At 39.0% G+C, this 16093-nt stretch overlaps 1 protein-coding gene across 6 annotated transcripts; it reads right to left on the bottom strand.

Annotated features, from left to right (window-relative positions):
* Nucleotides 1-332: 332 nt before the first annotated feature.
* XIAP (X-linked inhibitor of apoptosis) lies at nucleotides 333-15436 on the bottom strand. Of its 6 annotated transcripts, XM_027898167.1 has the most exons (10): nucleotides 15318-15436; nucleotides 13331-13454; nucleotides 12120-12253; nucleotides 10623-10689; nucleotides 6755-7654; nucleotides 6474-6573; nucleotides 5560-5638; nucleotides 5039-5072; nucleotides 3624-3848; nucleotides 333-2991 (listed from the first exon to the last, which is right to left on the bottom strand). In XM_027898167.1, the coding sequence occupies exons 5-10, from the start codon at nucleotides 7620-7622 to the stop codon at nucleotides 2798-2800; spliced, it is 1500 nt and encodes a 499-aa protein (XP_027753968.1). In that variant the 5' UTR covers nucleotides 7623-7654; nucleotides 10623-10689; nucleotides 12120-12253; nucleotides 13331-13454; nucleotides 15318-15436; the 3' UTR covers nucleotides 333-2797. The 6 variants fall into 6 exon arrangements, with proteins under 6 accessions (XP_027753968.1, XP_027753979.1, XP_027753989.1 ...); XM_027898178.1 differs by lacking the exon at nucleotides 12120-12253; XM_027898188.1 differs by lacking the exon at nucleotides 10623-10689.
* Nucleotides 15437-16093: the final 657 nt, after the last annotated feature.

The raw sequence follows: 16093 nt of genomic DNA on the forward strand, positions 1-16093 counted from the left end.
CCCAAACCCTTAAACAACAACAAAACCAAAACGAAAACCAAAAAACAAAACCCAAGCTGCAATAATTTAAGAACTTTTTATTGTGCTAGAAACCTTGGATCAAGTCTCAAAACAAATTAAAAGAAGTCCAGACAGCTACAAATCTGTAGATACTATCTTACTCCAGCTGAGTAAAAGCTGCATATGTAACACAAACAGTGACTGTCCCGGTTTTCCCTGCTTTAGCCTTCTGTTTCTAAACCAGGCGTGTGCTTTCCATGCTTTCTAAACAACACACTTCCAGGAAGTGTCACTGAAAACCCTCGTAAACCTCCCACGTATCCAGAGCAGCAAAGAGTTCTGCTGCTACAAATAAAATGGAAGATTTTACACAGAAGCCGCTGGAAGAAAGTTACTGAATACTTGTATTTAAATACATTGCACAGATCCCAAGTAACTCTTTTATAAAATTCAACCCCCAAGGCATCTTTGTCCTGCTGCTAACCTCCTTTTCAAAGCCCCTGTGCTTCCATTCCATGTATTTGCATCCTTCATTTCTCTGCCTTTAAACACTTTAAACACCCAGTATCAGTGGCCATGGAACTTCTCTCTTTAAGATACTGAAAAATCAAAGTGATTTGAAAAAACTATCTTCCTATTTCAAGCTGTCAGAATTTGATGACTATGCTAATTATTTTTTCACATTTGGTCTGAATAGAACTCTAATTGTATTAAAAAAAAAACCCAACCAAACACCTAAACCTGCAGAGCAGTTATTTTGCCATCTCACTAACAGGGTTTTAACCCTTTAATGTCCCTAAGTGATTACAAGTTGAATTGCTCTATAGCTGTATCTTTTATAATATTATATGAAAAAGCTGCAGTAAGGGATATGAATTTAAAAATACAGAAGGATACCTTTTAAAAGCTTTAATGTGAAGCATTTATGCTCTGCTTCCATATTACTTGGACAATGTGTTTCCTCTCCCTGTCAGTTTAGAAGGGATTATTTGTGACCTTCTTCCCAGCTTTTCTCAGCCACTTTACATACTTCATTTACACCCCAAATCATCTCCTTACTAGGACTTAGTTTTGTAATAGTTTTAGGTAAAATTTGGTCAGTCTCTTTCCCAGACAAGGCCTTTGTTGCCACGTGCCAAGTCCTGCAGCCTGGAAGTTGGATCTGGCTGATCCAAACACCTCTCACATGACCCAGGTCAAGGTTAGGTAACCAACCATCTGCTTGAGCGAGTCAGCAAAACACAGGTTGCAACCTTAACTGAAAAAGCTATTTCAGGCAAGATCCAGCAGCTCAGGAGCTAACAACACCCTGCAGTTTCCCAGGAAAAGGACAGAAAACCCTCCCTGCAAGTAAAAAGGGGTGCAAGGAACAAGCCTATCAGAATTCCAGTCCATATCAGTCCAGAAAAATCTCTGCATGCAGGACCCCTGAAACTCTGAACTCTTCACAAAGGCATAAGAAGGCAAAAAACCCCCATCTGTGCTGAATTCTTTATGAATTTCTAGTCATCATCTATTTGTAAGACAAAATCCTATCAGAAAAAAAATAGTAAAATTAATGTAGTTTAATTTTCTAATTAAACAACTTTAATTTATACAAACAAAAGATTTTATTTCCTCTCCAATTAAAATATGTTCATTATGCTTAATAACACTGTGGTTACATTAATAACAGTCTAATTATAAAACAAAAAACAAGAGAAAGCAGGCTTCTATTATAAATTTTTTTTTTTTTTGCAGGTGAGAATCAAATACACTGATCAAGGAACAATTGGGTTGCACTTTATGTATTCATTACATTACATAGCATAGATTTAAAAAAATAGAAAAGGTAGGTATTAAATTTCTGTGTATTTGATTTAAAACTTTTCCCATGTGAAAAACTATATTCTGTATGTTCTATATTCTAAATCTCTTAGTGTGCAGAACTCAAAAATATAGACACAGAACACAGTACTTCACAAAAGAAGGAAGTCACATAATTAAGAAGAGTGATCATAAAACAGCTGTACTTAAATACAAAGCTGTGATACTTTTTTAATTGGAAGTGGAGGCTCAGCCCAGTATGAAAAAGTTTTGAGTATTTTAAGGTGACTCTCATTGAAATAGTTCTTAACTTGCCCACTCCTCTCATGAGGGGCACAAGGTACAAAAAATGTCCTCCATTTCTGTTGAGTTCTCAAAAATCAATGAAATTATTGTACATTTTATATACAGAGACACATTTCCTAACAGACACACTTACAAAGTAGAAGTAAACATAAGGTGAAGTATTGCAGCAGCAGCTTTGTGTGTATACTCTGAATTATGTCACAACCACAGTTAGAGAAATAATATTTTCAATCTTACATAACATTTTTAAGAAGTTAAAATCTCAGCTATAATACACATGTATACAATAGTGTTTTAAATTAACTTACTTACAAATTTTATACAGGGACAGGCTCTTTATACAACTGTATTTGCATAAACTTCAGTCATACAGAGTCCTACCAAAGTGAAGCAAAGGAATGATCATATAAAGGTTTGCATCATTTGGGCTTTCAGTCTACAAACTGAAGGTACAAAATATGCAGCTTTGCCTTTTAATATTGCTTTTTACATTAAAAAAAAATCACTTCAGAAAAATAATTTAAATAATTTTTGAAGTGTTAAAACCTGTAGAGTTTGACAGCAGAAAAATCTAAATCCTGCCATATGGTTACATCCTGGAATTAACTGCATTTTTAACATTACATTGCACATGTTTCATGCAACAAAGCAGGAAACATTTGCATCCCTAGTGCTGTGCAGTTCACTAATACATAAAAATTTCCTGCTTTCTCATGATATCTGTGCGACACAAAGGGCACTCACTAAGTACTTGAGCACATTCCTTACAGGCAACTAAGTGACCACAGGGAATGAAGACAATGGACACATCTTTAGCCATACAGATTTTACACAGCTTTTCTTCTTGCAAGCGTCTTGACTTCTCTTCAGTGCTGAGGTCTGAGGAAAATAAACACACAAAAAAATATTAACATACTTAGGGCCACTGAATCTTGTTCTTTTTTTGTCTGTCTAAACACAAGGACAATGTTTTCTTCATATGATTTAAAGGTCACCCCCTTAAAAGAACAAGAACAACAAAAAAAAACCCGAGAGGAATCCCAGCTGCAGCATGGAATCCTCTTTTTTATTTTTATTTTTTGCCCATAATGTCCATTAAAAATCTTACTAAAAGGGGTAGGCTGGCAAGATCTCTGCCTACCATGCCACCCATATGCTTGTCTTAAATTCCAAGTCTCCTGAATCAGAACCCTACAGTTATTCTTGCTTTCACTACAATTTTTTTGTTAACAAGTATAACCTTTCCCAGAAGCACACTAGACTGCCAGTATTACACACTTCTGAGGTACTAATATTACTTATTTTATAAATGATACTTATAAATGCTGCTACACTCCAATATTCTAATGCCCTCTTTGTTCAGCATTTTGAATGTCCAAACACAAATCCCTTGAATTTTAAGTTACAAAACTGTAACTTCACCTCAGGTAAGGCTGGGATCAGAGGGTAGGATAAACAGGTAACAATAAAAAGTATTTCACAGACTAAAGAGCTGATATGAAAGTACACACAGAGGTTTTGCAATTGAATAAGCTCATCTTGCTCAATTGGGATTTCATTTGGTTCTTCTTCCCTTGCATTTTCTTTCTCAGTACTTAAGTCTGCTACCAGATCCTCAACAGATGTGTGACTTTCTCCAGTCATCTGCAATCTCTTTTCCATGGTGTTCCTAATCTCAGACAAACTGAAACCCATGGCTATGGCACTTTGTACCAAAGGATTCTGTAAGAGACCATCTAAAAAAAGAAATTAAAAAAATAAAAACAATTTAACAAGGATGAATCTAATTACTGGACACTATTCACTACAGTACTCTAAGACACCTTTGCAAATATGTAGCCAAAGGAACAATATTTCCAATTTGAGAATTTTGCTACTTGTAAAAACTGCATTGTCAAAACACCCAAAACTGCAGGTTTGAGGTTTTTTCTATCCTGGCTTTCCCAGTCTTCCTTCATCTACTTATTATATAGAAATCCTCCCAGATTTGCTGTTCAAATCAACTACTTAAATAACACATCTCTTATAACTAGTATCACTAATTCTATAACTGAAATTCATTCAAAATTCCAAGGCACAGTGGAAAAGTAAGTATTTGGTAATAATAATTTTATTTCAGTTCAGGAAGAAAAAAAAAACCCATACATATTTTGAGAGAAACCAGTAAGTAATCTGAATTCATAAAACCAAAACACAGCACCATCAGCAGGCAAGCAGGTCTATCCATGGTAAGGCACAACACTGCTTTGGGAAAGCATTTTTCAGCATGTTGGACCTTCCCCTTCCTCTTATCAAGAATGTTCAAAGAGCAAGACTTTTTTAATCTAATTTTCATACTCATAGATGAGCAGTGTGAGAGATTTCTTACACAGGTTTTGTGTAACCACTCTTAGAGGCAACAGCTCTCATTCCCTGGGATGAAGCTGCTTGACTGCCCTCCTGCTACCCCTTTAACTGTCCAGTCTTTTAATTGCTTGGTATTTGTGCAAAGCATTGCAGGAATGTGAAATACTGGAGCACAACAAACTGCTTCTGCTTTCTCAGCTTCCTAGTCCTTGCCATTTAACAGCCTAGTTCTTCCTGCCCCATGAGAAAGGATTCAGTTCAGTATTCCTGAACATCCATCCTCCAGCACTAATTCCATACTGGATGCACACTCACTGCTGTAACACTGCATCCTGTACATTCTCCTTCCATGGCTCAGCAATCTCTGCTTTACAATATTTATCAAACCATGACTATATTTCCCCTGAGAGAAATAAAATTCATTCTGCAGTTCTTTGGAAGCAATGTAGCAAGGGAAGAGTATCACCCAACAATTTGCCTGTCATGCTTTATTTAAAAGTGTAAAAGGGTTATTTTTAAATTTAACCATTTCCTTCGCTATACATTCAAATGTGGATATTCCAAAATAGGGGGGGAATACCTTTAGGAAGTATTGTCCCTTCAGCAGCTTCTGTCTAAAAGTGAAATACAAAAAACCAAAATTACAATTCTGAAGAAGTAGGAAACCTATGGAGTTACAAACCAGAAAATAGCTATTTGATCTCGATTATTCATGAAATCCACTCTGAACAATTGCTAAACGATCAGTATTTTGTTATTCCTTTCATACTGTCTGTAACAAGAAAAGAAAATGTATCTAACTTTATTCATCATAAACCTTAGGCTCCCAGGCTATAAAACAAATGACACTTGTTCAGTACCCAATATACAGCATAGACAGAGGACCCTGGCTGTGATCCATGATCCAGCTGCAGAGAACTGAGAGATTGTGAACTCTGACTGACAGAACCAAAACCAGACTTTGATGTCTTTCACTTCCTGCCAGTGACAGAAGCAGCAGGAGGATTAAATGATAGATACTTAAGAAGAGTAACTTCATATGAAAATGATGTTAAGACTTTTCATATTTTAACAGAATGATTAATAAGCAAGGGCACTTACTTTTGGATCACTACATGCATCTCTTAAGTGAACATTATTTATAAATTCTATCCCCTTTTCCTTGCTCAAAAATCTGCACCTAAAAATGAAAATATTTAGTTTTACTAAAACCACATAAGAAGCAAAAATTCACATCTCAACCATTTGCTGCACCAAGCCAAAAACCTGGAATTGTATCTCTTTCAAGTGGCAGAGGCTAATAATTAAAAGCCTGTACCACTGTTAGAAAAGGGAACAGCTAATACATAAATACCCATCTCAAACTTCCAGAGAGCCTTTCACCATAAAAGAGAAATTTGGCAGCAAATACATAAAAGACATGGATTTTATCAATGTTACATAAGTAACTGAGACTTTGTACTTGGATAGCTTCTGCCCACTTGTAAGAACTACTGAGTCATATACTGTTCTTCCTTTCCCCAATACAGATTTAAGACAACATTGTCTGTCTTTCTAAAAAGTGCTTCTGGGTTTGGAATCCTCCATCCTTTAAAATTATACAGAACTATGTTTTGAATTCCATGCCACTGCTGACTTTTTCAGCTCTGTTTGCACTGTGACAGAAGCTGAGTCATTTTGTATCCTGGTATAAGTTACAGATGTTGATCTGTATGTAGCTGTTAAAATAACCATTGAAATGTAGCACTTGGATAATGAGGAAAAAAAAATCAGATACATATTCACAAAATGACATAATTCTTCTTGCTGAGACACCAGTTAAGTCCAAACACAGAAACCTTCCCTTCCCTTTAATAGTGCCTACAAATAAGCCAACATAAATTTTTTCCATAAATCTAAACATTAAGCCATAATTAACCTTCTGAAACCTTTATTAGTATGTTCTGTCATTAAAATGCAACATACTGTAAATAAGACTCAGACATGCACCAAGAAAACAGTAAAAAATGCCTTACCCAGGGAACCATTTGGCATGTTGATCCCACGGATCTTCATTTTCCTTCCATTCTTGCAATCCTCCACCACAGTGGAAACACACAACATGATCACCATTACCTGAGGAACCACACAAGAATTTCTAGTAAGTATAACATTAAGTTTTCAACTAAAAATGTTACATTAATAAGAAATAAAACCTTTATTTTACTGATTCACAATTTCAACTAAAAAAAACCCTCCATTTTCTCATTTACATTTTCTTTGTAAAAGGTATTAGCCATTCTAAGGTCTGGCTTACCTACACTGTAGAACCCAGCTTCTGCAAGTTGCTCCTTGTCCACAGGATATATCCAAGATAAAAACGTTTGCAAACGTCTTCCATATTTTGCCATAGATGGATTCCTTGGGTGCTGTGCATTGTTCAGACCACTTACCCCAAACTCATCAGGAATAGATTCACTTGGAACATTTCCAACATCCCGGCCCAGCACAAAAAGGCATTTGGGAAAATGCCTCTTGTGTTCTGACCAAGCTCTGTCAGTGGGTTCCCAGTTCTTCAATTTTCCACCACAACAAAAACACGCCACTTGATCACCAATCCCCGTATAATAAAATCCAGCATTAGCCAATTCCCTTGGTGTCAGTTGGTCATTGAGGGGCCAGTTGTGAAAAGACTTTAACCTTGTTTCTTCGCTGCACATAGCGGGGTTTCTAGGGTACAAAGTATCTGACATATCCACAACCTGCCTAGTTCTCAAAAGGTAATCTGCCTCCACCTCAGGCTCATCCAGAGCACACAGGAGGGCTGGATTGCTGGAACCATTTTCAGTTCTGTGCTGGTAGTTCTGGCCTACAGGATCCACATCATCTTCCAGAAAAGCAGAGTCAGTAATAAATTTGCAGTTTGGGGAAAGCTGTTTGTGTCTCTCAACTGCAGAATCCCCAGACGCCCATCCTTCCACAGTTGCATGGCAACTGAAGCACTTCACTTTGTCACCTTCTCCAGTGTAAACAAAGCCAGCTCGTGCCAGCGCTGCCGCCGGCACCGGGCAGCCGAGGGGGAATTCAACAAACGTTCCCAGCCGGCAGCGTTCCTGTGCCCAGTCCTGGCCACCAGCACTGTCTGCAGTGGCACTGTCGGGATTAGGTGGGACATTACACGTCATCTCTGCATATGCAGGGCTCTCCTTTAGGTTCCCTAAACAAAGAATATCTGGTTTAGTTTCACAGACAGAAGGGTAGATCACACCCACCCACAAACTGGAAACTGGCTAAATTCAACTACCACCCTTTGTGTATTAAAATGGAGTCACTCTTCCCTTCCATCTCACCCATTACCTGTCACTCAGAAGCAAACAAAAAAGCTTTTGCATTTTTGCTATATTGTAAAAACAGATCTCAGTTTACCTTTGAGCAAAAAATCTTGTGAAATAAACTATTAGGTGTTTCACTGGGGCATATTAACACTGCTTTCAAGATCAGTGTCAGAAGATCAGAAGGCTGCTAAGAGGGCTCAGACAAGCCCCATCTCTCCCAAGGATGAAAGAGCAACTTGGCTACAGCAGGTCCTGTGCAAGAACCACAAACTGACAGTCACTGCCTTCATCCCAGCATGGATGAAATCAGAGCACAGTAAAAATTCTCTCCTTGTCCAGACAAGTGCAGTGATATTCTTGACTTAGAAAGTCTTGGCTGTTGCCCACACACATCTCAGAATGGTAAAATAAATTATTGTGAGAATGCCCAAATCAACTTCTTAGCACAAAGCAGTAATAATTCAGCAATTAACAAAAAAAAAAAGAACAGAATATGTATTTATTTGAACAAGTGTCCTTCGTTTTCTACATGAATCCTGAAATACATCTATTTCCAGTCCTCATCTAAGTTAGGCCAGCAGGCAAAAATTTACCTTCCTCAACACCTGCATTAATATTGATTATACTTTCTGTGAGGTCAATGCAGATATTATAATAATCGCTTATATAATACCAGATTTAGTTTCTACAGGAAGGACAAAAGCATTTTTAGAATTCAGAAGGCAGAGAGGGAAATTCAAATGCCTGTGCATTGCAGGATTGCTGCATCCCCTGCCAAGATGACAAAGGTAATTGTGGTATAAGCATGTGGAAAAAATGTGACGTCAGAGACTCAGCACGAGCACTTCATGTAACCACAAGACTTCCCAGCACCAGCTTTAATTCCTTCTGTATGTCAGCTCATGACTAATGTAATGACACCAGAAATTATACTGTAGCTTTCTGTTTTAGCTTAGCAACTTCAAAAATAGCCTCTAAATAAATTACATTGACTGACCTACAAATCTGACCTATATGCTTGTTTTGACTTTGAAGGGCAAAAACCCCAAAACAAGTAATTACACGTGGTAATACGAAAGCTGTCACAAAACATGTATTTTGATATACACATATATTGAAAACAATTGGATTTTCATAAAAAGTTCATGTTTACTTCCTTTTAAAATTGTATTTTAAAGCCTCTAGACCTGTTTCTGTAAAGACCTCAAGTGACTTTTATGCATCTGTCATCACTACTACTACTACTACACAGCATTCATAAAAGAACTGGTATTATAAACAGCTGCAAAATTTTCTTATCTGATACTTGACTTTCTATAAGAAAATAAAGCCTACCTCACATCCTTCAGAGATTCCTCAAACTGTCCCATAACAAAATCAAACCAAATGCATGTTTTCACTGTATGAATAGCAGTGTCTTCATTTCTATTTTGTTTATACAGAAATTAGTTCAGAATCAGGGAAAAAACTCATCCTATTTAAATTTTTGCATATTAACCTTTCTGTTTTATATTTACTCTAAAATCAGAGTAGAGACTCTATATCCCTCTTTGATAACTTTGATCAGAGATGATCTACTCAGCCAGTCTCTGTAATTTGCCTTCCCTGTCCTTGGTGAAATCAGAGGTAAAGACAACAGACAAGCCTGACAGAGCTCAAGAATTTACTGGAGACACAAAGATCACCCTTGGTTTGTGCTTTTTTTGTTCCTTATGTTGTATTCCATGATCACATATTACAATGATGACTATGATACTCGAAGTTAAAAAACAGTTATGACAGAATTATTTATGCCCCCACTTCTCACAAACTACCTCCATGTTCTGTTGTGGGCACCACTGCCCCCATATCAGAACTCATCTTAGAATCTCCCATTCTTAAAGAAAAAATAAGTCTAATACAATAGTGTCATATGCATTAAGAATTATATATATATATATGAATTTCCTTATAACATGAACACACTACCTACAGGAAGTAACTTATCTTTCTTAAGATAAAGAATATATTTTACCAAAGCCATTTGAACAAATATTGTCCCTTAAGTAAGGCCCAGATTCTGCAATGCCCTCTGTCAGGGATGATCTTCAAACCATATTTAAGTCTATGCTGCATGAACAAGCCTGAGCCTTGCAGTGCTTTTCTGGATTCTTTCACTAAAGCTCTACCCCTCCACCATCAAAGAAACCTGAGATTATCAGCTTTATTCTTTCAAACAGTTTGTTCTAGACTGCTATGAACACTTCAATACTTCTGTTAAAACAGTGAATTAAAAAAAACTATGCCCTCAACATGGCAATAACCAAAATATTTGCCACATTTGGAGTCTCTGGAGGTAAGCAATCTACCTCAACCTCACAATCCAAACAGTATGAAAAGCACACACCCAGAGAGCAGAAAGTACTGACACAAAAGGTCCAGTCATGACAGATCAATTCTTTCTATTAAACTCACTTTTTCAAATTGTATCAACTACATGGTTGAATCATGATCTCTTGGAGCAGAAAGGTTCAACTAACAAGTCCCTCACAGGTATCTGTCAGCTTTAATGATGCTCCATCCACGTTATGAAGCCCTTTCCTTACAACAGCCCCTCTAAACATGGCTGGTTTACATTTCAGGATAATTTTATCTACGAGAAAAAGTCATTACCATACTCATTAAGCATTGAGGCAAACTCCTTGCCTTCGTAAGTACTGTTTTATATACAATACTAGTACTGCTTTAAATGCAGCATCAAGTTCAATTATTTCTATTTCAAACAACTGTTAAAAACAACCATTCAAAGTGTGAAATTAGAACTAGTTCACGAATAGTATTTCTGCACAGGTATTTCAACAGTTGCCTCACTCCAGTTAGTTGGAGTAAAGATTTAGAGCAATATCCTGCATCACAGCAGCGCTCAGACAGGCATTACCTGCAGAAGAAAAATGACTGAGGGTAAATTTTTGAATAGTTTATGGCTAAGAAACATAATTTCACAAAAATCAGCCACCTAAGACAGGTATAAAAGACTTTATAATACATACCGGCAGCAAAGCTGAGTTCAGACTATACTTTATGTATGCAGAAGTTAATTAAGCCTTTCTGCTTAGGCTTTAATTAAGCACATATGAATCAAAAGTAGAACATCCAGAAATGTTAGAGATCATCCTCACTCATAAAACCCAGCTATTTTAACTATTATTGAAGCATTCGATATTTCCTTGTACAGTGAGTAAACAAAATCTATTTTAGCCTAAAAGGCTTCCAGAAACTGAGCCAAGTTTAATCCTCCTTTTAAACACCTGAAGGCAATTTGTCACAAGACACCACCCATTTCCAAGCCAAAGTACCAGTTTAGGTAGTCCATTGATTATGTTTCAGCAGAACAGATAATGACAAAAATTTATAGAAAAAAAATGTTAACTTATGTAAAATGCAAAAGTGTATACTGTAGTTCTGCAAAAAGACCCACGCTTAATTCAGCTTAAAAAATATTAACAGGTACAATTTCATGTAAAAATATGACATTATCATATTACCTAGATCTGAAATGCTTCGAAGGAAAAGTACAGAACCCACTGTCCCTTTCAAGTAGATTTTATTAGATATGGTTATTTCTAGCCCTAACCCTAAAAGAGATTGGCATTTTAAGGAGTTATTTTTAACTCTTCCACACAACAAGCATGGCAGGAACCTCCAAATACGAAATGCACTTGCACAGCCTCGTGTTCCTGACCAAAGGGTACATAAACATGGAGCTTCTGCCCCTTGCTTGCTGACTGTAAGAGCAACGCTAGTGTTTATTGTTGACTGAATTTTGAAATGTGAGTAGTGCACCAAGTAAATATCAAACAGAACATACTGTACTGGCTGACACACAGATTATGCACATGTCACTTCAGTGAACTTCAGTTTCTGCCTGCTCAGCCGCAACCAGATCAAGGAAGGTGCGTGCTGCTAACTGGAAGTGTACTTATAAGGATTAAAACTACCAGAAACACAGAATTTATTTGAACAGTCTTTACAAATTTTAGCATATTTACATATAATTATCAATAGCAATTTTTAAAAAAATTCTGCTTGGAGATTTTTTTACTTTATTTTAGAGAGAAGGTGTGTGTCTACAGAATGCCTCTTGATTCAGTGCCAAAGCTTACGTAACCCATCAGCTCAGCTTCATCTGTCTGTTCTTCAGACAGGTCCTACTTAGCCTCCCATCAGGGTCAGTCATCACAGGAAGTCAGTCAGCTGCTCAAGGTTACAGCAGGCTATTAGAGCCTCCTAATTCTTTACTTTAGCCACCAAGACTCTCACATTCTCCCCATCTTTGAAAAGTACATTACCAGGCCAACAGGAACATACCATTCTGAGAATTATTTTCACATTGTATTTTTCTTCATGAAGAAGTAATATGGGTACAGAATAGAGCAATAAACAAGAAAAATGGATTCACAGCAGGGCTCTCCATAGATAAGAGTGGGAGAAATTTGCATCTGCTAAGGGTAGAGAAAAAAAAGAATTTTTTTTGTCAACTTGAGAGTTAAACGTCTTCAGATGAAGTACAGCTGTATGTATGAGAAAAACTGACACGCCAAAGCCAAAGTTACTGCTCCTTTGGCTAAGAAACACAAAAATTACCCAGTCAGCAGGGGTTAGTAAGGACAACAGGCAACAGCACAAGACACCCATCAAAACTTGCAGTGCCCTGAGTATGAGCCGTGCTTCAGATTTAGTGTTACATCCTTTTACAAACTCTTCAAACCTAAAGAAAACTACAGGAAAAGAGGGCATCTCTCATCAGGGAGATGTAATGCTATGGAGCTTTAGCTACAGCAACGTGATTAATGCCACAGCAAAACTGCTGAACCTCCTGCATTCTAAAGCCAAGCTGCAGAAATGCCCAAGCTCAGGGAGTCGGTGGCTCCTGCCTCGCCCTGCCAAGGGCGTTCCCTGCCCTAGACAGAGCTCAGGCCCAGCCAGTTGAGCTCAGGGCACGGTCACTGCTGCAGCCTGGGGCACATATTTGCTGTGCCACTGGCATGAAGGTTTTGCTATTAAACAGTGAGAAGAATCTGCATGTATATTTTACATATGTACATATATATATACACAAACTTGGAAGTTTGTCTTAAATTATCCTCTGTATTTTAATCTGAAATTCGAATTGGGGATTAATCTCAATTATAATACTGTACCAAAAATGAAAGTTGCACCTGTTGGAAACGCTCTGTTTGCCTTTCTATTTAATAAGAAGCTCTCCAAAACACAGAAGGAGAAAGACAATGATCTGCAGGATAGGTGAAGCTTCATTTTACATTTTTACGATAGGAGTGACAATCCATTCAAGTTTCAGTATGCTTTCTTCATTCTTAACAGCCTGTTAATCTTCATACACAGCTACCTTTTTCATGTTCATAAATCTTGCTATTCCTAGAGCCTGACTTTAAATCACCACGTTCAGAATATTTTGGATTACAACTCCATGAAAAAGACCACATACTATGAAAAATAAGAAGCAGCAAAAGACTGTACACTGTTAGTTGCTGAAACAAAAAAATACAAAAGGTACTTACAATAGTTCTCCCTAAGAAATTAGCATCCAATCAGACCAAGTATAGCAATAGATTATTCAAAGCAGATACTGGTTTCATCCCTATTTTCCACCAATCTTTAGAAGAAATTACAGTATTTACATTCCTGTTGATAGAAAAAAACCAGAGGTTAAAAAACTTCCTTTTCACATAACCTTTAGCATTGTTTCTGAAGGCACAAGTTCAAAATTATGACCAGAAAAACATTTTAAAATTCTCTCTCCGTCAAGAAATCCAAACTAAAATATATTCTTAAGTTGAAAGAGTCTGAGGTCAGGGAAAATCTGAAATGTAGATGTTTTACTAAAACTAGCAAGGGACATAAATTGGAGATACTCCAAAAAATCCAAAGAAAACAAAACAAAGTCCTGGAATTAAAAACTAGAGGGCAGTAAAAAGGAGAAAGACTGTAACAGCAGACAGAACAAAATCCCATGATCCAGACTTCTCTCTCCTAAGAAATTCTGTATCGACTAAAAATTGGATTTTCTGGAACTCTTCAGCTCCCTGATGCTGTCTCACCCAGCCTGGGAGGACAGCAAGAGACACAGAAGCCCTATCACAGGTACACGCTGAAATGAAATCCTTTTTCATACTTCTAAAATCGAGATATGATTGCACATTTTTTTTTTACTCATATCAGTGGAAGCAGTCAAAAAATACCGCAACCAACCAACCACCCTCATCAGAATTCTTTCACTTTTGCTGCTGGTTACAAAGGGCAAGGTCAGAGGAGGAGCAGAACAATCATTAACTTGTTCCTTTGCCCTTCTTGGCCAATGCTGTGGGTGCCAAGCTTTCTACGGAAGGAAGTAGTTGAAGGTTCTTTAAAGGACTTCAAAGAAAACTGCCAAGCAATCAAGCAGATAGCATAATGAAGCAATTAAGAAAATGAAAAATATCCAAATAAAAGCTCAATCAACCAATCCACTACATGAGAGAATACTTCACTGTTGTCTTCTCTGTTACATGGGGATTTACTTCAGGATAAACAATGAGAAAATTAAGTAAATATATTTCCTACTGCTCTTCTTAAAAGTATTAGATTTTAAAGAAAGTATTTGACAAAAAAGTGATTTTTCATACAGTTGGTTGCTTTCCCTTCCAAATCGGTCTATTCTAAGATCTTGTAGTTTCAAACCGTTCATTGAAGAAATAGCATCCTCCCAGTTAGCTACAAGTATAGCAAGGAAAACAGCAAGGAAAATAGTAAGATTGTAGCAGGGAAAGGATCATGAAAGCAGTGATGCAAACATATTTGAACTTTGTAGCAGATGCAGATTAACAACAGTTGAACAAGACAAACATTACCCAGACTGAAATGAGTATTTAAAATCATTTATAGGGCTTCTAGCAGGAAAACAGGAGCATCCGATAGTAACACAAAAGCAGAGGTAAACTTAAAGAGAAATATATAAGCGTAAAAGCATAGCTATTGTGCAAAAGAGAATTGCTTGAAGTTTCAATTACATCTAAAAAAAAAAAATATTACCTGACTGAACTTCTCCCTGCGGAATTCTTAAAAACTACCGCGATCTTAACAAAGCAAAACAGAACAAAATCGCATTTTTATTAAGAAGAGGCAGAAAGGGAATTCTAGAAAGCCTGTTGGGTCTAATAAAAGAACAACAATAACAGAGCGGGCAGGGCTGGGTTCGGGGCAGCCCCGGGCGGCGGCGGTGCCCGTCCCCATGGCAACGCCCCGCCGGCCTCGCCAGCGGCCAGGCAGGAACAGCGGCGGCCCCGCCGGCCCTCGGCACCCCCGGGGCACCGCCGTGAGGGCGGCGCTGGGACACCGAGCCCCCTGCCCCGCGTGGGGACCCCGCCGAGCCGCGTGGGGCAGCGAGACCCGCCAGCGCGGGCAACCGTGCAGCTCGACCCGCCCCGGGGTCCCGCCCGCTGCCGCCGGTCCCACCGCTGCCCCGGGCACTGCCGGGCGCGGCAGTGCTCCTCTGACCTGACAACTCACCGGGCGCGTCGTGTCCCGTCCCGTCCCGTCCCGCTCGGCGCGGCCCCGGCACGGGATCCTCTGGCGGTGCCGCACGCTGAGAAGATGGCGGCTCCCGGCAGCCTCAGCGCCCCGCGGGCGGGAGCGGCGCCCCCTGCCGGGCCGGTGGGGGCGCGGCGGGGCGGATCCGGCCGGCGGAGGGCGGCGCGTGGCGGCGGCGGCGGGAACTGCAGGTCGGGAGCTCTCAAACCCTTCAGCCCCCTCAAACCCTTCAGTCCCCTTCAAACCCTTCAGTCCCTTCAAACCCCTCAGACCCCTCAAACCCCTCAGCCCCCTCAGCCCCGCGCCTCCGCTGCTCTCGTGTCCCCGTCCCCTCAGTGCCCCGGCTCCGCACCGCCCTTGCCTCCCCTCCCCTCAGCATCTCCGGCAGCCCCTTCACGTCGCACCATCTTTTCCAGATGGTTTCTGCTCATCCCAAAATCATCTACCCATTCTGACTAAGACTAACATGGTTTTGGACATTAAAATGTTCTGTTTTAGAAGCTCAGGTGCCCTCATGGTTGACCCAACACATTTTAATGTAGTCAGGATAGTTGGCTGTACGTAGGGGACCTGCTCCCTGCTGTCCTCAAGAAAACTCAGCTACTTGGAGTAATGCCCTCAAACTTTTTTGGTTTTTCCACTGTGCATATGAACAGTAGTGACTTACTTTTTTCAGATCATGTATCTCCAAAGACTAGTGGCAGATAGTCTGGGATAATTTCAGGAGACACAGTGTAACTATACGATTTACCAGA

The sequence above is a fragment of the Empidonax traillii genome, unplaced genomic scaffold (assembly GCF_003031625.1).
Source record: "Empidonax traillii isolate 1590-97213 ecotype Southwest subspecies unplaced genomic scaffold, ASM303162v1 scaffold20:size5563877, whole genome shotgun sequence".
NCBI lineage: Eukaryota > Metazoa > Chordata > Aves > Passeriformes > Tyrannidae > Empidonax > Empidonax traillii.